The sequence below is a fragment of the Artemia franciscana genome, chromosome 1 (genome assembly GCF_032884065.1).
Source record: "Artemia franciscana chromosome 1, ASM3288406v1, whole genome shotgun sequence".
NCBI classification, from domain to species: domain Eukaryota; kingdom Metazoa; phylum Arthropoda; class Branchiopoda; order Anostraca; family Artemiidae; genus Artemia; species Artemia franciscana.
In genome coordinates, this window is record NC_088863.1 from 64929527 (window position 1) to 64952751 (window position 23225).

Sequence of the window (23225 nt, forward strand, 5' to 3'; positions counted from 1 at the left end):
ACTAAATTATTATTTTCGTGGAAAAGATGTTGCAATTGGGAAACGATTGTCCTTTCAACGTTGGGAGAAATTTCGCAACGTGCATTCAATTCAGAATTTCTATCACTGATGAAGTACAATTGTAAAAATTTATGATTCTCGCCTGAGAATGGTAGAAGGGACCCTGCTTTATGATAAATTTGCCCTTTTACTTTGAAAGTAGACATAAATTGATCTGGATTTTCGATTTGGGCTCCAAACGACGTCATTTGGAAACATGAGTTGTATTGTCTGATTTTTGACAAAAAACGCTTAGATTCTGACGTAGTTCCAGTAAGGAAAGTCTTCAATGGCTCTGGTGGTGCAGCCAATAGAGGAAGTTTAACTTTTCCTGAGGCACAACACATTCCCATTGTTTCACCATTGAATTTCAAGGCCTTGCAATAGGGACAAATTTTAGACATTGTCCCGATTTGAACACATCTACTCAAGCTATAATCATCGACTGGGTTGTACCTGAATGCCAGGCGATAACTTTCAGATTGCTCTGATTCCTCGGCACGCTTTCTTTTCTTACTTTCTCTATCAGCAGCAAGCCTGATTTCTTGCTGTTCTTGTAATTCCTCGGCACGCTTTCTTTTCTTACTTTCTCTATCAGCAGCAAGCCTGATTTCTTGCTGTTCTTGTGATTCCTCGGCATGCTTTCTGTTCTTTCTTTCTCTATCAGCAGCAAGCCTGTTTCCCTGCTGGTCTTTTGATTCCTCGGCACGCCTTCTTTTTTCACTTTCTCTTTTAGCAGCAAGTCTGCTTCTGCGTTGCTCTGGTAGTTCCTCGGCATGCTTTCTGTTCTTTCTTTCTCTATCAGCCTCAAGCCTGTTTCCCTGCTGGTCTTTTGATTCCTCGGCACGCCTTCTTTTTTCACTTTCTCTTTTAGCAGCAAGTCTGCTTCTGCGTTGCTCTGGTAGTTCCTCGGCATGCTTTCTGTTCTTTCTTTCTCTATCAGCCTCAAGCCTGTTTCCCTGCTGGTCTTTTGATTCCTCGGCACGCCTTCTTTTTTCACTTTCTCTTTTAGCAGCAAGTCTGCTTTCGCGTTGCTCTGGTAGTTCCTCGGCACGCTTTCTTTTCTGACTTTCTCTATCAGCAGCAAGTTTTTTGGCATAGACTCTTTGAGCATCTTCATCAGTCATTGTAAACTTAAACATTAATAGAATTCTACGCGAACATATGTCTTATATAACTTGAATGACGTCACCTTCAAAGCAAAAATGATGGCAACTAATTTCATGACGTCAGCCGAAACATGACGTCACCTGATCCACAGATCCACAGATCCACAGACAACTTATTTTTATATATATAGATATATATATATATATATATATATATATATATATATATATATATATATATATATATATATATATATATATATATATATATATATATATATATATATATATATATATATATATATATATACTAGCTGTTGGGGTGGCGCTTCGCGCCACCCCAACACCTAGTTGGTGGGGGCGCTTCGCGCCCCCCCCAAGCCCCCCCGCGCGCGTAAGTCGTTACGCGCCATAATAGTTACGCGCCATTGTAGTTGTGTCCCTATGTCCCACCTGTGAATATAGATATATATATATATATATATATGGTTTTAACTACGTAAAACTTGCGAATATACAACATTCTTTGCTGTCCCATTGTCTTTGCATATAAATAGATTGTCAGGTTATCCCCCTGTTTCCCCCGGTGTCCCCGTTGTAGTTGTGTCCCTGTGTCCCGGTCGTCATTTATATTCCCTGTGTCCCGCGTCCCGGTCATCATTTGTATCCCGGTGTCCCGGTCTGTATATACATTCGTTTTTTAGTTTTGTTTTTCTCCTTTATTTTTTTCCTTTTTTTTTCTTTTTTAGCTTATTTAGATTTTTAGATTTTTTAGTTTTTTTTATTAGTTTTTAGTTTTTATTTCTTTTTAGTTTTTTTGTCCCGGTCGTCATTTATATCCCCCTGTTTCCCCCGGTGTCCCCGTTGTAGTTGTGTCCCTGTGTCCCGGTCGTTATTTATATTCCCTGTGTCCCGGTCGTCATTTGTATCCCGGTGTACCGGTCTGTATATACATTCGTTTTTTAGTTTTGTTTTTCTCCTTTATTTTTTTCCTTTTTTTTTTACTTTTTTAGTTTATTTAGATTTTTAGATTTTTTAGTTTTTTTATTAGTTTTTAGTTTTTTTTTCTTTTTAGTTTTTTTGTAGTTTTTACCTTCTTTTTAGTTTTGTTAATTTTTTTTTTTACTTGTGTCCTGGTCGTCATTTATACTCCCTGTGTCCCGGTGCTTTGTTGATTGCTAATCGAACATTCCTTTTGTCCTGGTCGCTTTCTCTTTGAGTGTCGTCATTTATTTTTTTCTTTTTTAGTTCTTTTAGTTTTTACCTTTTTTAGTTTTTTTTTAGTTTTTAGTTTTTTTAGTTTTTTACCTTTTTTTAGTTTTTTTAGTTTTTTAGCTTTTTTATTTTTTTTATTAGTTTTTAGTTTTTTTGTAGTTTTTGCCTTTTTTTTTAGTTTTTTGTCCTGGTCGCTTTCTCTTTGAGTGTCGTCATTTATTAGTTTTTTCCTTTTTTTTTTAGTTTTTTATTGGTTTTTACCTTTATTTTAGCTTATTTTTCAGTTTTTTCCTTTTTTTTAGTTTTTTTTTATTTTTTATTTTTTTTAGTTTTTTACCTTTTTTTAGTTTTTTTAGTTTTTTTAGTTTTTTAGCTTTTTTACTTTTTTTATTAGTTTTTAGTTTTTTTTTGTAGTTTTTGCCTTTTTTTAGTTTTTTCAGTTTTTTTTTTAGTTTTTTATTGGTTTTTACCTTTATAGTTTTTTTAGTTTTTTAGCTTTTTTATTTTTTTTATTAGTTTTTAGTTTTTTTTTGTAGTTTTTGCCTTTTTTTAGTTTTTTCAGTTTTGACGTCACCTAATCCAGTTTTTTCAGGTGACGTCACCTGACACATCCATCCACACATCCATCCACACATCCACAGACAGACAACTTATTTTTATATATATAGAAGATATATATATATATCTATATCTATCTATATAAAAATAAGTTGTCTGTGGATGGATGGATGGATGTGTCAGGTGACGTCACCTGAAAAAACTGGATCAGGTGACGTCAAAACTGAAAAAACTAAAAAAAGGCAAAAACTACAAAAAAAACTAAAAACTAATAAAAAAAATAAAAAAGCTAAAAAACTAAAAAAACTATAAAGGTAAAAACCAATAAAAAACTAAAAAAAAAACTGAAAAAACTAAAAAAAGGCAAAAACTACAAAAAAAACTAAAAACTAATAAAAAAAGTAAAAAAGCTAAAAAACTAAAAAAACTAAAAAAACTAAAAAAAGGTAAAAAACTAAAAAAAATAAAAAATAAAAAAAATAAAAAATAAAAAAAAACTAAAAAAAAGGAAAAAAACTGAAAAATAAGCTAAAATAAAGGTAAAAACCAATAAAAAACTAAAAAAAAAAGGAAAAAACTAATAAATGACGACACTCAAAGAGAAAGCGACCAGGACATGTACACCGGGATACAAATGACGACCGGGACACAGGGAATATAAATAACGACCGGGACACAGGGACACAACTACAACGGGGACACCGGGGGAAACAGGGGGATGTAAATGACGACCGGGACACCGGGACAGGGAATGGTCGATTAGCAATCACCATCAACAAAGCTCAAGGGCAATCATTAGAATCATGAGGTATAGATCTGAATACAGATTGTTTTCCCATGGACCATTATATGTTGCATGTTCAAGAGTCGGTAAACCTGACAATCTATTTATATGCAAAGACAATGGGACAGCAAAGAATGTTGTATATTCGCAAGTTTTACGTAGTTAAAACCACAGGTGGGACACAGGGACACAACTACAATGGCGCGTAACGACTTACGCGCGAGGGGGCTTTGGGGGGGGGGGGGCACGAAGCGCCCCCACCAACTAGGTGTTGGGGTGGCTTAAAGCACCAACCCAACAGCTAGTTTTCTATAAAATGAGCCCTTAAGCAGCTCTCTATGATGTTTTTTTCCATGATTCCCAGATAGATAATATCTATATAAGATAGATTCCCAGTTAAAGATAAGAACAAAAACCCAACTTTATTTTTGACCAACTATAGCTGTGCCAAGCAACTGCCCCCCCCCCTTGGATTTCGAAAATGTACCTTTTTTATTTACATTACAACTTTTTAGACCCCTATATTTTTGCGAATTAGCACCCCTGTCCCGTTACTGGCAATTCAAAAAAAAAGAATATTTTTTTTTTAATCTAAAATTAGCTGAAATAGATAAACTGTTGCTTAATTTAAAAGCATCAATGAAGTATAATTGGCTTTAGGCTTCAACTAGAAAGTGACCCCAATAAGTTTCTAAGCATTGGTGATACACGGATTTCTCAGATGGGTTTTAGAATTCGCGTGGGAAGTTGAAATGTTCGCCTGTAAGCAGAAAAGTAAAATTCTTTAAGTGTGATACGTTTTTTATTTTGACGTCTTTCCTGGTGTGCTGAGTAGCAAAATTCAATTTTTGCTAATAGTAAAACTTTACAAAATATACCCCCCCCACCTGTAACTTCTGAAGACTAGAACACAATTTGAAGACTAGAACACAATTTGAGCCTTACTGAAAACAATCGTTATTTTCTGCTGAATGTTTCTGTTTCTTATAATATCGGAAAAAACAAACAAAAATATCATAACCAGGATTGTTCATCAAAGATGAAACGAATGTGGATAGACAGTTTAATGAACAAATGCCTGATATTTATTCCTTAAAGTCTCAGTAATTTTGGATCTATTACAGTTATGAAAAAATAAGATATTTACAATGTTCTTGTTTTTTTTTCAATTGCGCGCAAATTATGTTCTGGACTTCATATGGCATGGAGTGCGTCAGCTCCATTCATCTTAGTTTCTCCTAATTTGAGTTTGAACCGGTTATTTATTTTGATTTCTGTTTGTTTATGGTCTCATTTCTTTATTGGTTATTTTTGGTAGTTAAACGCTTGCAAAATTATTTAACTTATTGGGAAGTGTACAGACGCTTTCAGGAAGATTTTTTGGCTGGGGGGGAGGTAGGGGTTGAGGGGAGGGGGTTATGCGGGGAGAACTTTCTATGGATGAATTTGTCATGGGGGAAGTGAATTTCCGTGAAAGAGGTGGGGGATTTTTTAGTAGGTTAAAAAAAAATGAAACAATAAATATGAAAAGTTTTTTCAACTGAAAGTAAGGAGCAGCATTAAAACTAAAAACAACCAGAAATTATTACACATATGAGGGGTTCGCCTCCTCCTAATACCCCGCTCTTTACGATAAAGTAATTTTATTAATTTCAACTATTTATTCTACGGTATTTGTGATTCAGGGGTCATTCTTAAGGAATTGGGACAAACTTTAAGCTTTAGTGTAAAGAGCGAGTTATTGACGAGGGGGATAATCCCCTCATATACGTGATAAAAACATACAAATATAAAAGTTCGTTAAGCAAGTTAATTTGTAAGTTACGTATATAAACGTTTGTAAAAAATTAAATGTTCTAGTTGACTTTTTTAGTAGCCAAAAATTGGAGGGTAACTACGCCTACTCCCCCGCTCCTTTTTTCTCAAAATCGTCCGATAAAAACTATGAGAAAGCCATTTAGCCCAAAGAATAAATTAATATGTAAATTTCGCTTTAATTATTCATGTGCAGAGTTTTTCAACTGAATAAGGAGCAACGTTGAAACTTAAAACGAACAGAAATTACTCTGTATATGAAAGAGGCTGTTCCCTCCTCAACGCCCCACTCTTTAAGCTAATTCTTTTTACTGTTTTAAAAGGTAGAGCTCAGAAAGTGTCAAACTTTAGCGTAAAGAGCGGGGCGTTGAGGAGGAAACGTCCCCTTTCATATACGGAGTAATTTCTGTCAGTTTTAAGTTTCAATGTTGCTCCTTACTTTCAGTTAAAGAAACTTGTTTTTTTTATATTTATTTATAAGAATCCATAGTTTGGCTTACTATCTCTATGTTGGAGAAAACTTTTCATCTTTCAACTTTCTACTAATCAACACTAATCACTAATCAATACTTAATCACTAAACACTAATCAATACTAATCTACTTTCAATTAACTTCAACTTTCAAAGATCTAACTTAATTTTCGAATCCACTCCTGAGATACGCCTTTTCGATAATCTGCATGAACACAGTGTGTATTGATTTAGATCAAATTTCGCCTCTGTATTCTCTCAATTTTTACCTGCATACCCTTAGTCCCAATATAGCTAGTATTATATTAGTAGTGGTAGTAGAATTAGTAGTATTGTACAAACAGTAGTAGCATGTATTAAATAGCAGTAGTAGCATGCAAATGTTACTTTTTCGCCAGCTAAATACCCCCCTCATGATGCCCTGTAAAATTTCAGCTCGATGTGGTAAGCCATTCCAAGAAAATTACTAATACGCCCTTTTGAAAATCTGTATGCACATACTATTTTCTGAATTAGTTCAATTTTCCCCATAACATTTCCCTAAATTTCACTCCAGTATGCTCAACATTACTATTACTTGCTACGGAAGCAGTAGCTGTAGTGGTAGCAGAGGTAATAGTAGTAGTAACAGTAGGTTGCTGCGTTACTATTTTTATCGTACAAATGTTGCCTATTGGTCAATTGATCTTTCTCTTTAAGCATGCCTAGAAGGTTTCAACTTAATATCCTAGTCCATTCCTGAGCTACATCCTTTCTACAATCTGTATGCACATGTCTCAATTTAGTTCAAAAATCTCCTCTGTATTCTCAAAAATTTTCACCTTTAAACCCTAAATCATAATGCTACTAGTATAATAGTATTAGTAGGAACAATAATAGCAGCAGTAGCATTGTATTAGTAGCAGTAGTAACATCGCTAGCAGCAGCATTACTAGCAGTATGCAGATGTTGCCTTTTACTGAAAGAAATAACAATTACTGTCATTTTCAAGTCAACCTTAAGCCATGCCCCAACCCAGGTAGATCAGGAGAGACCTAACAAAATGTAAAATCCGTTATTTATGACAAATCTGGCTGCATTCAGTATTTATGATAGGAAATCCTTGTTTCATAAAGAAGAAGACTAAAAAAAGAAGAATAAACGTGATCAGTGGTACTATCGAGAACATACTGGCACTTCGAGTTAGGTGTTGTATCTGCAGATACATCAACTGGTCGTTGCAAAATACCAAGCGTTTGTTTTCAGAAAATGATTGGCTCAGTGTAGCATCCTGCTGGGCATGCTTGCTTATTAGTTTAGTGTTGCTTTGTTATGTGCTTATATTGTTGTAGCATCCTGCTGAGATTGCTTGCTTATCAGCTTAGTGTTGCTTTTGTTATGTGCTTATGTTGTTATATTTACAGGTGCTCGGGTCTTAATAAAGAGTTAAATCAAATTGAGACATAAGAACTCTACAATCAGAACAGCCATTACCATAATAATAAGCCAATGAGCCATGGTAATGAGCTAAATGATTGGCTCATCGCCAATTACAAAAAGCAGGATTTTTTATTTTATTACTCATGCCTTTTAAATTAAAATATAATTAGTGTATAATTAAAGCTATTTAGATAAGCAAATAAGGCCTATATATAAAATATTGAAGATTTTCTTCGGATTGTAAAACTATAGCAGCCAAAACCTGCTAAAGTTAAGTTCTAAGGAATTCACTGCAAAGTTAACTGGATAAAAAAACTAAAATAAACTAAAACTAAAAAAGAATAACTAATTTATTTTGTCAATTAAAGAATCAACACTAGGAAAAAGTGAGAAAAAGCATGGCACTAACTTTTATCGACATATTTTATCTAAACATATAAACATATTTATTTTATCCAGTGGCTTATAGTTTTCACAATATAAATACATTATCTAAGATGATATTTGAAATTTTACGAAAATTTAAGCCATAAGAAATACAAAATTAAGTTGGTTTTGCACTTGAGAAAACAGTAAATTAACTAGTTTCTTTTTAGGGTTGTGGGACTTGCGCGCTGATCCTCAAGTCTCCTAGATTGGAGGCGCATGATGAGCGAAAAAAAATCTTCGTCTGGAACAGTTAAAGCACGCTGGTGAGAAGATGGAGGCATATCACTTCGCTGGTCCTCTAGTCGGGCACTCTATAAAAGAGAAAATGAGAACTAACAAGTTTTTATTCACAAGATAACCATTAATCATTTCTCCTGCAGTCTTTGCTGGAAATCCTTCCAGTAACTGACAAGCACTGACTTCAAATGCCATTACTTGGTATTGAGTAAATTTGTTCAAAGTTTGGAAAATGGCGAACATACAGCATTGTCCATTTGTTTTCATAAAATTGCATTCCTTAAATACTGGTGAAATGTTACGACCAAATAATAATAATAATAATAATAATAATAATAATAATAATAATAAAAAAAAAACACACCATTACCCACACCGATGAGACAGCCGCACTCAGGTTTCCTAGAATAACCCTGAGGGACCACCAAGAGACGAAGCTCAAAATCTATTAACAGAAACAGACAAGGAAATATGGGCACTGCACAATAGTTCTAAATTGCTCACCACCAACTGAAGAACTTAGGATTCCAGCAGAACCACTGTCCTTTCAGGACATTAGTACTGGTCCACCTACAGCCGATAAAATCTTATAATAAACAGAAATACATTAGAGCAACGGGTGAAGACAGATTCAAAGCTGTAATGATCAATTGTTCTGTATTATATCCAAGGTATAAATCAGCCGCTCTCTTAGCAACTGTGTGGTTCTTGGATAAGGGCCTTTAACGTTGGACACTGAGTAAAATTATTCAACTATTCAAAAAAGGTAATGCGTATTCTTGCAATAACTGGCGCAGGGTAAGCCTATTCTCTTCTTGGATAAGAGCCTTTTACATTGGACACTGAGTACAATTATTCAACTATTCAAAAAAGATAATGCGTATTCATGCAATAACTGGCGCGAGGTAAGCAGGGTACACCCCAAAAAATATTTGTCAAAAAAAAAAAAATTCTTAAAAGTGACCAATCGAAACTGGACGACAAATGAAAGAAAAACGACAGGATTTCAGATCTTGCCGCTCCTTCTCAGACCACATGTTTACCCACCAAGTACTCACTGAGGAATCTTTTGAAGGATAATCTGAACTTTAGATGATATTTATTGACTAAAACAAAGTATTTGACTATCTTTATCGAAAACCATCAAAACAATCTCCGCCATGCATCTGAACATTGACGTTTATTTTTATACACCTGAAAGCCTAAAACGACACGGAGTACTCAGGAGTTGAGCAACACTGCGATAATAATCAACTATATACTAAGAAACGCAACCATCAGCATAAATGCATAAAAAGATATATGCGATCTTGACTTCGCCGATGACATTACTATCCTGAAGAACTGCAAGGAACACCTACAACACGTCCTTGATCAAATCAACACGAAAGTAAAACGCGTTGGAATCAAAATCAACGCAAATGAAACCTAATACATGGCGACAATAAACTCACCACTTCAGATCAAGTGCGGTTATCAGGAGTTGGAACAAGGGGTTAAAATTAAACGTTTGGAAAGTATAATGAAAAAAATGAATCATTGCAAAAATAATGGCGTCCCGTATAGGACAAGCAAGTGCAACTATGAGTAAGATGAAGAGAATCTGGCAGTTGAATGTCTTTTCAATTCTTGGCAAACAAATTCTTTAATAGCAATGTTCCACAAAATTCAAACAACTAAAGCCACTAAGGGTTGGCAGATACTGCCAATAAAGGTGAGTGGATTTAAGAAGCTTCCTAGTATTTGTGAGAAAGAAAGGAATCAGAAAAAAAAAAAAAAAAAAAAAAAAAAAAAAAAAAAAAAAAACGGAAAAAGGGAGAAATCTCAATAAGGAGTTGCATTCTAAGTGGAAAAATAAAAAAGCCTCACTTCAGTTCAGTAGAACTTGCATTTATGAAAATGGTATGAATTGTGAAAACGACTTTCGTCACTCTATTCTCGGCAATTCACTTCCATCATTCTTATGGGTATTTCCTGGGATAAGATTAAAAAATAACAACCACCAGCTTCAGTTTTAAGCATGCGAAAAGGATCAATTGAATTACTATCGAACAGAAAGAAAGATTTTAGAGATCCTGAAGAATGGTTTTAAAATTTATATATTAAAAACAAAAGTTTTCCAGTCGATACAAAGAAAAAAGTAAAATTTGTATCGAACAATACCTGAAGTTTCTCAGCCTATGCATCAGAAAACTATAAAGCTAATATGCATAAACTGACTGATCATATGTCTAAGAGATTGAAGGATTATGCATAACTTGCGTTTTATTGAGCAACACAAAATCCACATGTAAAAAAAAAGAATTTTGTCTTAGTAAATACAATGCCGTTAAAGGGAAAGAAGAAAATAGCACGTTAATCTTTAAGGCTTTCCAATGTCATTTTTCAGAAGTAATATCAAAGAATTTTAGTATACAGTCTAAATTATTTTAATTTCTCGGTAAAAAATGTAAGGCTATATTAGTAACAGAAAACCCCTTCAAAAAGTGTAGTATGGATCAATTTAGTGTTACCTGAAGTAGAGAACTAAGAAGTCTCAACATAAATTCAAGAAATCTAGTTATTGCTGCTTCAATGTAAGAATTTCAAGTTAAAATACGAATACAGAAGCTCTCTATAGACGTAAAAAAGGTTGTAGCTACAATAGAATGAAAGACCCAGAAACCCATTTATAGAGGCTGATGGGCCTTTACACACAAAAGATCGGTTAATAAGGATTGAAGGTCAGAACTGTCAATCAAAACAAGAAAACAAGGCCCGATAGATTGGCTATCTGGTAGCCAAGTCTGCATTTATTCAAATAGGATGCATCTCTAGGTCTCTTTTAACTTACAAATAAATATGGCAGCTTGTCAATTTGGCCTTGACCAGCTATATGACAAAGACATACGGGTAACAAAAAAAAAAAAAAACTTAAAAAAAAAAACAACAGCAAAAAACCCTACTACAAGTACACTATATGACGGAAGAAGGTGCCACAGTCTTTCCCCTGTGATGTCAAAAGCCTGAAAATAAACATTTACAGAAATCCATCCGCTGGGATAATGGTAAGAAGAACAATTTTCGATGCCAACTGAAGGTTAAGATTGGATATAAGACTCATAGAAAACTAATTGAAGAGAATTAATGCCGTTTACAATACAGGATAAGGATAAGGAGTGGGGGTACAGGGTAAAGGTTCGGATGAGTAACTTGGTGACTGGTAAGGAGAGAGGGTATCTTTCAGTGACCCTATTTTGAAAAGGCTAATCATTGGCAAGGGGGTCACAACTAGCTCAACAGTTGTGCGTTGACGTAACTGGCTTTCTTTCATAACTTCCCAAAGAAGATCCTCCCAAGGGGACTCTCCCTCAAATTGGGCCAATACCCCTTATATTTGATAAGACCAATCCCATATTCCTTCCCAAGCTTTTCCCATCCAGCATGAAATGCGATACCATTTCATTTTTCCAAAACCCATAGTAATCAACTCAATCCTACCTTCTCATCATCACTGGTTTTCTTGAATGGGACAAATACCTTATCCTACCCCTAAGCTATTTTGTATTCCTCTAGTTTTGTAATTTCCCCCAAATATTACTGCCCACCACTGCATACTGAATCTGCAATTTGTGTACCTCTTTTATATCCCTTTTTTTCTTTTCTACCTTCCTCTAATTTTTCAGGCATGCCGCATCAATCGTCTTCAAATTTCATTTGGATTTTATTGTCTTTTTTCTTAGACTGAATTTCTTCGTTGTAGCCTTGTTCTTATCTCTCCTTTAGATTTCTTTACTATTATGGCATTACTAAGTAAGTCGTCACTAAATGAGAACTGAACTCTTAAATTGTAGCTTCGTTTCGCATCTTTTTTCTCTCTTTTTGTTCTCTTTATTTTTACAGAAGAAATAACTAAATTATGACAAAAAAGGAATGAAATTCCCAAATTAAGTTTTTCATATTTGACTAAAATTTATCGAGCTTTTCGCGGGAACACGCGCACAATAAATTTGTTTTCAACATTGTCCGACACATTGAGTGCCTCATCTTTGATGTCTATATCTTGAAGTTTGTTATTTTCCATAAAGTACCCAAAAAATTAATTTTACGCGTCTCATTTTCTCTGAAAGTTGGCCAGGTGAAATCCACTTGCCCGTCTCTCATACGGAATGTTAAGCTTACTCCCACCATTATAGACGCCACTTGTGTATTCTCCCTTGGACCGGTTGACGCCGCCATTTTCGTCTCCTCAACCTCTAACGGAATGAAATGCCCTCTCCCACCGTTATAGAAATGGTTTTTAGTAATAATAGTGTGCCCACAGTTCCGTCCTATAAGAAAATCCACTGCTAGAGAAGGAACTAGGCCTGATTTAATGTGTTATTTTTAGGATCGTTCCATTTTCTATGCAATTTCTATTCTAACCCACGCTAACAAGCAATGGTGCTTATCTCCACAACAGCATGCTGTTGCAACCGCATCTTTATAATTTATCTCTATGCAATTTATTAGGTTAGTTGGCACGTGCGTAAGATTACTACCTGAGTCAATTACCATTTTGATAAATTTTCCATTCAACTTTCTGTGTATTTTGTATGATATCGCAAACTTTTTACTTTTTTCTTTACTAACGGTCAGAGCCCCGACTGTCGTTTAATACGTTTTTTGATCATCTTGATTCGGGAATGCCCTGTAGTACCACAATTGTAGCAATATCATCCTTTTGCTAGTGCTGAAATGTACTTTTTGTTCTGCATAATTGTTCCTATTCCTATTATATTCTCTATATTGGAATTTTTCTGTCTCCGCAACGCTTCATTTTCGGTCCACCTATAAGCCGACTCTACCATTTCCTCAATTGTTTATGAGTTCCTTTCTTTCAAGTATATTTGCAAATCTGTGTATATGTTTCCAAAGAATTGTTCCAACACCATTTTTCTACTTCAATTTAGGCCTTTTCTTTTTACTTCGTATAGACCATCTAACATTGTATAATTATCTAACTCAAGCCATTTTAAACCAATTTCCTTTAATTTGTAACAAATTTCTTATTATGTCTCTCTCTCTCTCTCTCTCTCTCTCTCTCTCTCTCTCTCTCTCTCTCTCTCTCTCTCTCTCTCTCTCTCTCTCTCTCTCTCTCTCTCTCTCTCTCTTTTTATATTCTGAATCTTCTTTGAAACTGTTTGGGAAAAAGTTGAAATTTTTTAACATAGCTAGTTTTGATTTTTCAGTCCTTTGAGTGACAAACTAGCAGCGCCGCAAATTGAGTTTTTGACAAGTGGAAGAGGCAGGTTTAATTCAATGCCACCCGATTTTCTCTCGGCCATCCATTTAGTTTCGCGTGTCTATTTTATTTTTTATTTTAGATGAATAAATAAACATCTTTTCTTTCAATCGTAAGGGATTTGCCGCACGCTTTAAATCTATTACGACAGATCTTTAAGGTGCTTGGGAAGTCGTTCCTGTCGTCTTTTCTATTACTAGCCCTTCTTTTCGTTCCTTGACTATTTTAGCAGCCTCTTTTTCTTATTCCCTGGTTTTCTTGTCCCTGTCTCTTTCTAAGCTGTCTACTTTCTCTTTTCGTTATCTAGGTAATCTTTCAGCATTTATAATTCATCTACATTCCTCCCTTTCCTTTATGTCTGCCTCTTTTTTCTGGGCCCAGTAACTTCGTAATATCTATGTAATTTCTTCACCGTGACCTTATGCTGGATACTGAGCTCATACTGTTTCTGCTGCTTCCCCTATTTTGATTCCTCCTTTTATTTGTTTCTCCTAGTTCTTCCTCTGAGTCAGTGCGTTTTATATTTCTGTGTTAATATACGCTTTATCCCTAACTTGCGATTCCCCTTACTCTGCCAAGTATTTGAGGGGCTCATGAATTTTCATCTTATTATTTTCCCCAGTTTCTTGCTCATGATTTATGGCCTCCGTATCTTCGTGGTATACCTTTATACTGTCAGGTGTACTTTCAGGTGTAATGCTTCTATGTATGCTTCTGTAATCCTTTCTATTCCCCAATCTGTTTCTCTATCTGGATATTCCGTTTCTGGGAATAACTCCTTTCGCCTCTGGTGTCTATCCTGGTCCCCTCCTTCTGGTCGTAATGGGGTTAGTCAATATGTGTGCCGATTTAAATTTCATTTCGTCAAACGGTAACTACACTTTTTGAGGGTGTTTTCAACGTTTGCAGTTCTAAGGGCGAATTATCCTTTGCTGTAGTTGAGGGAAACAAACTTCCCGTTGACTCTTTGGTTGGCCTGCACTTCTCCGTTCTTGGCCTATACAGTTCTTATCTTCTAAGAAAGCTAGAACATGTTATTCATGCAGTTTTGTCTGCTATTAGCTTGTAATCTTTTGAATGGTTTCTAATTTCTGGTATATTGGTACTGGAGTATCAAGTTGCAACAAAAACTCGATATAATTTTATCTGTAAACACTTTTAATCCAACAATTTTCCAGTGACCATCTCGATAACTACCGCACAACGAGATGACGATATAAGATATACTATTACAGAGTGTCACCGATGCACGGTACGATATTTGAGTAATATCTTAAATAACCGGAATAATCGACACTTAGTTAGTGAATATTAATTCAATTTCGCCATGAAAAAATCTTCGACAAGTCTAATAAATCTCCAAAAAGAGAAATTACAAGGGTTGTAGAAAAAATGAGAAAAAACTAATAAAATCACGCGAATATTCTACTAATGGAGTAGCTAGACTATCAATCACACAAGGAAACCACCCAGTAACACAAACCCAATATCCACGCAAGATATTTGACTACTCCACATACAAGTTATACAAATTCGTTAGAACCCAATCTCCACATCACAGATTACAAAAAAAAGACAGGCTTATCTAAGCGTCCCATCAAATTTACGCACAAATTTTCATCAATTTGCCGTTCCAAATAACCTTACAATCTTCGCTTCTGACGACTATAAATCCACTCGAAGAATAATCAAAACTTTTCTGGGAGTGCGGGCAAATTTACGACTAGTAGAGTTACTAAAAGTGAACTATTGGCGGAGATTAGGTTCAACAGTCTTTGGCCCAGGGTGTCACGCCCCCGCAATTCTTCCTCGTAAAATCTTATTTTTTCTCGGGAACGATATCTCAAAATAGTTAAGGATGTGTTTTATGTCCCCAGAAACTCTTTAGTCTTACTTTCTCATGGAAAGCTCTACCTAGTCCAATGAATGACATAAAAAAAGTCTGTCTAGAAAATTGAAAAATTTCACTGTTTACCAATCAAAATTACCCTAAGTACTATTCAAAAATTAACCATGACTTTGCTTGACAGGAAGCACTAAGAGGCACGGCTAAATGGAGTCCAGCCGATGAAAAACATCGAGGAGTGAGGCTATAAGCACCCGATTTTTAAAACCAATAACACAGACCTTCTTTTACAACCTCGCCATCATTTAATCATGAAACCATGGTTTTCGATCATCCGATGAGGTATCACCAGGCAATTTTCAAGTTATGCTAATTAGTTAAGTTAAATGAAGCCACGGGAATTTATCAACGAGACGCCAAAGAAAGATAACATGGTAATTAGAGTAAGCGGAGGAAGGGCAATAGTCCCAAAGTGAGAATAAATTTAACCTACAAAAACAGAGAAATTTAACTGATAATCAGGGCCCCGGGCCTAAACAAACACATAAACCTTCTTTGTGAAAAAGCAATAAAAAAAAATACTTAATGGCTGGAATAGTTCCTAATTTTGAGTTCTTGTATTAACGTAAAAGCAATCATAAATTCTTTTGCCTTCACTTTAGCAAAAGTGAAGGCAAAAGACCAGGCATTACAATTTTTACCAGGCATTCCAACAAACAGAAATGGGGCATAAACGTTCTCAATCCTATAATGGCTAGAGCATCATTTGAGCTATTGGGCTAGACTTATAACGGTTTGCATTTAAAAGGGTATACATTTTTTGTTATGGCCAAAAAAACAAGAAAAAGGGAAGCGGATACTAGTTTTGCAACTGCGAACGACCTCTAAAAAGCAAGAATATAATAAGTGCCTTATCAAAAACAGTATATATTCCCTTATATTGATTAGAAAAAAATTTATGAATTCGTTTCCTGAACGGTCCGTCGAGGTTACTATTCATTTTGTTTTAATTCTTTGATAGAAAATTAGCCTACCTGGCATCTTGCGAGCATTTCAAAAAATTTGTCATCTGGACTTTGAACTTGTGAATTGTGGTCATTCAAGCGTCTTAAAATGGCAGTTTTTCTTGGTCCATTTAGACCAGGAAATGAAGGAGGATCTGCTCTCTGTTCTTCCATTCTTCTATTTTGCATTCCTTCAATGAAATCTAAAAATTCTTCCTTCTCTTTATTGTTTTCTATTAAAAAAACAAAACATAATCAGTCAAATTTTAAGGAGAATCTTCAGCATAATCATTTCTAGAACTACATACTACATCTACATCTAAGGTTTTTCAGTAATGAAAATGCATTCAATACATGTACCTGAAATCAAACATAACAATGATTGATTATAAGAGTAAGTTCTTTGCTTTCGATGTAGACGAAAAGTAATAAAAAAAAGTTACTCAGAAACACATAAGTTCCTGCATTAAAGAAGGAATAGGAGGAGATAAGACTCATCATTGATTTATGAAAATGCACCCAAGGAAATGTAAAAAAACTATCTACTCAAGCTTACAAGTTTACTGCATACATTGAAGGAGCTTCAAACACACTACCCCTGTCCCAAAAAACTATGAGAAGCAGTGTGTCTAAAGCCCCCTCGCCAAAATCTTCTACAATACATTCAAATTTTTAGTGCAGTTCCTTTTTTTTCTGGAGATTTTTATTCAGATGGTTCTCATATTATAATAATTCAAAATTCTAATAAAAAAGAACAAACGGTAAGTCCGAAAGGGGGCACCTCTCACTGGGTTTCAGTTTAATTTTGCTCTACCGTGCCAAGCCCCATTTATGAAGCCCTGCCAACCACCAAGGGGACGATCTTCCCTTAGCTTAGGGTTAGATAATTTTGGACAGTTCTTACTTCTGCACATGTAATAGCCCACAAATACCTCGAACTGAAAACCAAAGTAGAGGATTCAGCTTAAGAATGCAAGAAAACCACAATCTCATTATTAATCGTAGTGATTCCTATTGATATGAAATTTGTATTTCTGCTCGTTTTAGATTTCACTTATTAATCCATTGTTATCACTGTTTATTTCTAACTTGACCAATTATATGTCTAAATGTCTAGTCGTTTTAGTCATCCAAATATGTGACGTTAAAACCTTTTGAGACAAACATAAAAAATTTACTTCCTCTCCTCACCCAAAGTAGATGAAACACATACAAATATATAATTATTCGCCATGAAATGTCTAAAATATTGGGAAATATTGTAAATACAAGTCTAATAAAAAAAAAATTTCAAAGAAACTTAGTTTTAGAAGATAGGAGTTCTTGATTCACTTTACGTAAAAAAACCCATAAGATATTCACATCTGTCAAATGAGCTTACCTTAACAGTTACAAAGAACGATTAAGGGTTGGAAATAAAGCTACTACTACTACTACTACAACTTACCGCAGGACCAAGCTACCTGAGACTCAGCTACGCAAACCCCTCCTCCATCTAAATCTTTTCCAAGCCTCCCTCTTTACACCCTCCGAGGAAGTTCCCGCATCCTTTAAATCTTTCTTTATGACATCCTCCCATCCCAGAAGAGGACAACCTGCTTTCTACTTAGCCCTAAACAGTTGGCCTAAAAGGACAATCTTCGGCAATCTGACCTCCTTCATCCGCAAACCGTGCCCTAGCCATCTCAACCTTTCATTCATTATAACCCTAGAAAGCGGAGTTGAACCACATGTTTCGTATAGCCTACTGTTTCAAAAACGGTCAGTCAGCAGGTTACCCAAAACAATTCGTAGGCAATTTCTCTGGAAAATATCAAGCAAATCTTCATCCGCTTTCCGGAACGCCAATGCTTTAGAGCCATTTGACCACTGTCGTTACTGTAACTTCCAATTTTATAATTCTTATTTGCAGACTTATCTTCCTATACTTCCAATTTTTTTTTTCTTAACTGAGAAAAAAACACCCAGTCTTGGCTATTCCACTTTTAACATCTTCACTGCTTCCGCCGTCTATACTAATAATACTAGCAAGGTAAATGAAGCTGCCCACCCTATCAATCTTTTCGTTAACCAACGTCACCTTTTCATCTTCACTTAGTCCTAGCCTTAGTGACTTAGTCTTCATAATATTAATTTTAAAACCTAGCACCCTGAACTCACAAAACCTCTAAAAGTTCATCCATTTTGCTTACATTTTCATCTAGTATGCTTAAATCATCAGCAAGACCTAGTTCCAGGAGAGTATTTCCTCTCAATTTGATTTCGTAATCTCCCATTGCCTTTCCTTTGCTCCTTAAGACAAAGTCCATCAAAATGATCCCTATAAAGGGGGATAGAACACAACCGTGCTTAACTCCTGAATTAATTCAAACCAGCTGCTAACCTCATTTCCTACATTAACCTCACCAGTGTTATTCCCGTATATTGCACTCTATGCGCTTTAATATATTTGTCTGGTATACTTTACATGATTAAAACCTTTGCTAAGGCTCTTCTATTAAGAGAGTCAATCGCTTGCTAATAATCTATAAAACTAAGGACCAAAGGTGTTTGACAACTCAGGCACTTCTCAATTATGAATTTAAGAGTGAAAATTTGTTCGACCCATCCTCTACCTTTTCTAAAACCGCACTGTTCTTCTCTTAAAGCTTTGTCTGCACCATCTCTCAGTCTAAAAAGTATCATATTACTAAGTAATATGCTATCTACAGACAGCAGACTAATGCTTCGATAATTACCACACTCACTCTTATCAAATTTCTTATACAGTGGTTTCATTAAGGTTTTCCTAAAATTGTTAGGTAATTCTCCTTTTTCGAAAACCATAATCATAACCTTCAGTAAAATATTTCTAATCTCAGAGCCACCATATTTAAGAAACTCATTTATTACATTATGAACACCTCCAGTCTTATTATTTTTAATCCTTTTAGTACTACCGCTAGTTCTTTCTCACAAAACAGATCCGTCTATATCCAAGGTATCACAAACTTTTTCATTTTTTTCTATATATTTTCTTGCAAATCTATCTTAGTTTAGCACATTCTCAAAATGTTCTGCCTATCTCTCTTTAAGTCTTTCTTTATCACTGATTGTAGCCCTGTTCCTATCTTTAAATGGGACAAGTCCCAATTGACTACTCCCTCTCAATTTATTAACATTCCAGTACAATATTTTACCATTATAGTCTGGCAGCATCTTAACTTAAGGGCCAAACATTTTATGATCAAACACCATGTTGGTTATAACTACACTGTTATATCTACAAAATTTCAAAAGTTTGTGGCCATTATGTTTTCCATTGCTACACCAAATTTACCCAGACTATGATTCCATCCTTCCCTTTTTTGCCAACCTGGGCGTTAAAGTATACAAGTAGAAACACAGAATTTCTGCTTGGGATCCTATCTATTTGCTCCTGTAATTATAAGTAAAACTCTCCGAGTCCAAACTCGAGTCCATAGTATCTCCGTCAGTCGGTTCCACAGGGGCCTATACTACTACAACTGATAACCTGAACGTTTTAGTCATAAATGAGCAATTATTATTCTATTGTTAATAACTTCACAACCTAAACAAGACTTAGCAACTTCCTTATTCATCATAAGCCCTACTCCTTGTCTATGTATTCCATCCTTCTTACCTGAGTAAATAAATTCTATATCCCCTAATTTCATGCTACCTACCTCTGGGATATGAGTTTCTGAAACTCCTAATAAGTCCAGTTGCATCTTCTGAAATCGTCAGTAAAAATGTAGGAACGATAGTCATTTTTTAACGTCGTAACATTTCAAAATCCAATTTTCATGTAAATTTAAGAATTGACTTTATTTTGGCCTCACAAAAAGCAATGATCCTGGATACGAGGGAGGACAGGGATCAACATATCTTCTCAAGTCGACACCAACGCACTTAAGCCGGCTTACAACCGGACAGTAAGAAGTACCAGGGACCTCCAGTTTGGTTGGACACTTTGTACAATCCTGGGCCCATGCTGATCACAACATGGTTTCCAGCAATTGGCTATGCTCTTCTACCCACAATAGTCAAGATCCTGCACAGACAGTCTCAAGCCCATTACCTGCGATTCATTATACATTTATGCCCACAAATATCATGCTACAATGGGCAGGCAAGCAATAGTCGATAAATTAGCTAAGAACAGGTTTTTCAGCCCAAAAACATCCGTCAAAATAGACCACGCATAGAAGAATTATCCATTAAACAGAATCCCGTACGAACGCTGTGTCTTTTACTAGTCTATAATTTCCTCGAAGGGCGTCACTCCTCAAGCGGGAGAAGAGTTGAACGTTAGGTTCCCAGTCTTCCAGGTACAAAGAAAAGGTCAAGAAAGCCCCTTGAAGAGGCCGTTGTCCATAGATCTGGATCTTACGCCCCGCCGCAGCTGTCCTCCTATAGAGGATTCTCTCACGATTGTATTCTGCGTCCCAAAAAAAGCAAGCTAACCAACTACAGGGAGAAGGCTTGTAACTCAAGGGAAGCGTGGACACGGCTATGGGCACTGTTGAGTGTACATTTCTTTCTCCTCCACCTATATTTATACTCCCAGGTAAGGGCGCCCCCAGTTGCTAGTATGGACCCCCAGGGACATGGTCCCCCCCCCCTTGGTCGGTTGCCTCCTATGGAGATACCCTACATTTCTGTAGAGCGTTGCACTATCACTACCTGGGGACACAATGAATGGCCTGGGGGAGGCCCCCAAAGAGCAGTAGACTCATAAAGTATTCTTTTTTTTAGAATGGAGGAAATTACTAAAATATCGAAGACGTTATTTTTAGCTTTTTTGTCTTTATGTTTAGGTAACAATTCTCAAAAATGTAGTGATTGAAACATAAGACTTGAAATTTACAGAGATCTTTGTGGGTCTAACAGAACTTTGATTTTTAAGGATGTTCCACGGTCCTCAAATGTAAAAAAAAGTAAATAAAAAAAAGATTAGAGCAAAGAAAATAATTCGCAATCTTGTTAAATGTTGCTTTGACTAACCACAAGAATACCAGTTTTGTCCCTTGGTACCACCTAGTTCACATCTCTGATCATCCATTCGCTTTGATTGAAATCGAGACAAGTGCTCAAAAAAGGAATCGTCCTCTGCAGCACACGATCCTTCGTCATCTTCGTTCACTGTCTAAAAATGACAATAGAAATATCAATAATAATATTTACAAATTTCTTTTTTTAGACTGTTTGAATACTGAAGATGTCGAAAATTATCATATTGGCATACTCGTTAGATAACTTGCAAATTGGGAAGTAGAACTTTTTATCTTTAAATAAACAAGCTTTAATCGTCAATGCAACATTTAATAACGGCCAAATATATGGTACTTCGCCACTATATATAGAGACATTTCTGTAATTTCTTAGTGTTAAAAGAAAACAATTTAGTACTTATAGCCAGAAATCTTCTATAAAATATCATACCTACGAGAGTTAATTCCCCTCCAAAGGAAAAAAAAAATTCTTGTTTAAAATAATAATCTCCCCCCCCCCTTCCTTAGATCCTCCCTTGGCCCAATCAGTTAATTACATCAGGTAATTGGTGATTTACTAATGCCCTTTTGCAAAATCAGCTACGCATTTGAGTCCTATTATCCAACTCCACATGCTCCATATATTTCGAAGCAATCAGATTTAAGAAAATACAGCTCTTACAATGCAAGGCTCTTCAGGCCTTATGCCAGAAATTAAATGTGTTGAGATTCCTTCAATCCAGAGCACATAGAATTTAAAAACTAATCAAGAAGAAGTCTTTTCAATCATCGAAAGTTTTTGATCTTCGAACCATCAAAATGAAGTCTCAAGATGTGTTTCGGTCTGGACTGATTAAATGTAGTCAAGGTTGGGTAACGGGTAAGGGCTTGCACAGAGTACTCCAAGTCAAAAAAAGTATCTTCGATACGGGCCAATTAAAAATATTCAAACTCTTGCGGCACCTTTTGTTGTGGGCTTATAGAACATATTTCAGTTCCAATAGCTCTATTTAGTTAAAAAACTAAATTAATAATAGTATTAAAAATCTGATAAATCCTGATTACCCAGGCTGATCAAGACAATTCCAATAAGAACTTCTGGTTGGAGCTAATGGAACGAAGTCCAAGCACATTAACTACCTTTTTTATGACTCAGGCCACAACTTATAATTTTGCCTACATATTTGCAGATTAGGGAGTGGGGGTAAATTTTTTGGACATTGTGAAGTTAGAAAACACTTTTTACTTTATAATATGCAGATAGATTGTTCCCAAAACAATCGAAATACAGACCCGCTTACTGAACATATTCCGGTTCGAATAGCTCCATTTAGTAAAAAAAAAAAATAAAAAAAATTAACAAACATATTTCAAATCAGAACTTGGTTGTCTAGACAGATCAAGAAAATTCCAAGAAAGTTTTTGATCTTTGAACCATCAAAATGAAGTCCCAAGATGTCTTTTGGTCTGGATTGATTATTATCATTTTAAAGCATTTTTACACCCTTTTAGTTTAATTACTGCATCAGAGCAAGTTCTATAGTCAAGATAAAAGTGACTCTTTCAGGCTTTACTCGCTTTTGTCACCCAAAAAGTTTGGGATCATATATTTCTCTACCAATTTCTTCTAATGTACAGTTTAAAAATTCATCTTTGTTACCTTCTTTAAAGATCAAGAAAAAAGAATGAGAAAAACTTTAAGATTTTTAAATATTAGAGAAGATATAAATTTAAGCCACAGAGTGACAGGTCACCACGTGAGTTAAATCCCATTTACCAACCGTAGGAAATTTCAGTAGATTTTTCAGCTGCATCCTCCTGACCTTTAAAAATAATACTATTTACATGAACCAATTTAAATAATTATAATCTAAATTATCGTAAATGGCATTAAGAAGTTTAGGACAAATTTTTATAATAATTTTTATCATTAAACTTCAAGACCTTGACGCAACAAATCTTTCAAATTTTAAACTCCACAATAGCAGCATCGGCGGGACTCATCAGTGATATCAGTGATATAACTTAAAAAGAAACAGTT

At 35.3% G+C, this 23225-nt stretch overlaps 1 protein-coding gene across 6 annotated transcripts in view; it reads right to left on the reverse strand.

The window, feature by feature from the left end:
* Nucleotides 1–7743: 7743 nt before the first annotated feature.
* LOC136032905 (G-protein-signaling modulator 2-like) overlaps nucleotides 7744–23225 on the reverse strand; it is a 97157-nt gene continuing 81675 nt past the window's right edge. For all 6 annotated transcript variants that reach the window (XM_065713357.1, XM_065713366.1, XM_065713384.1 and 3 more), the window contains exons 11-13: nucleotides 21198–21339; nucleotides 16221–16423; nucleotides 7744–8151 (exon numbers count right to left, since the gene is read on the reverse strand). In XM_065713357.1, coding sequence (XP_065569429.1) covers nucleotides 7993–8151; nucleotides 16221–16423; nucleotides 21198–21339 — 504 coding nt within the window. In that variant the 3' untranslated portion in view covers nucleotides 7744–7992. The remainder of the gene's footprint in view (nucleotides 8152–16220; nucleotides 16424–21197; nucleotides 21340–23225) is intronic.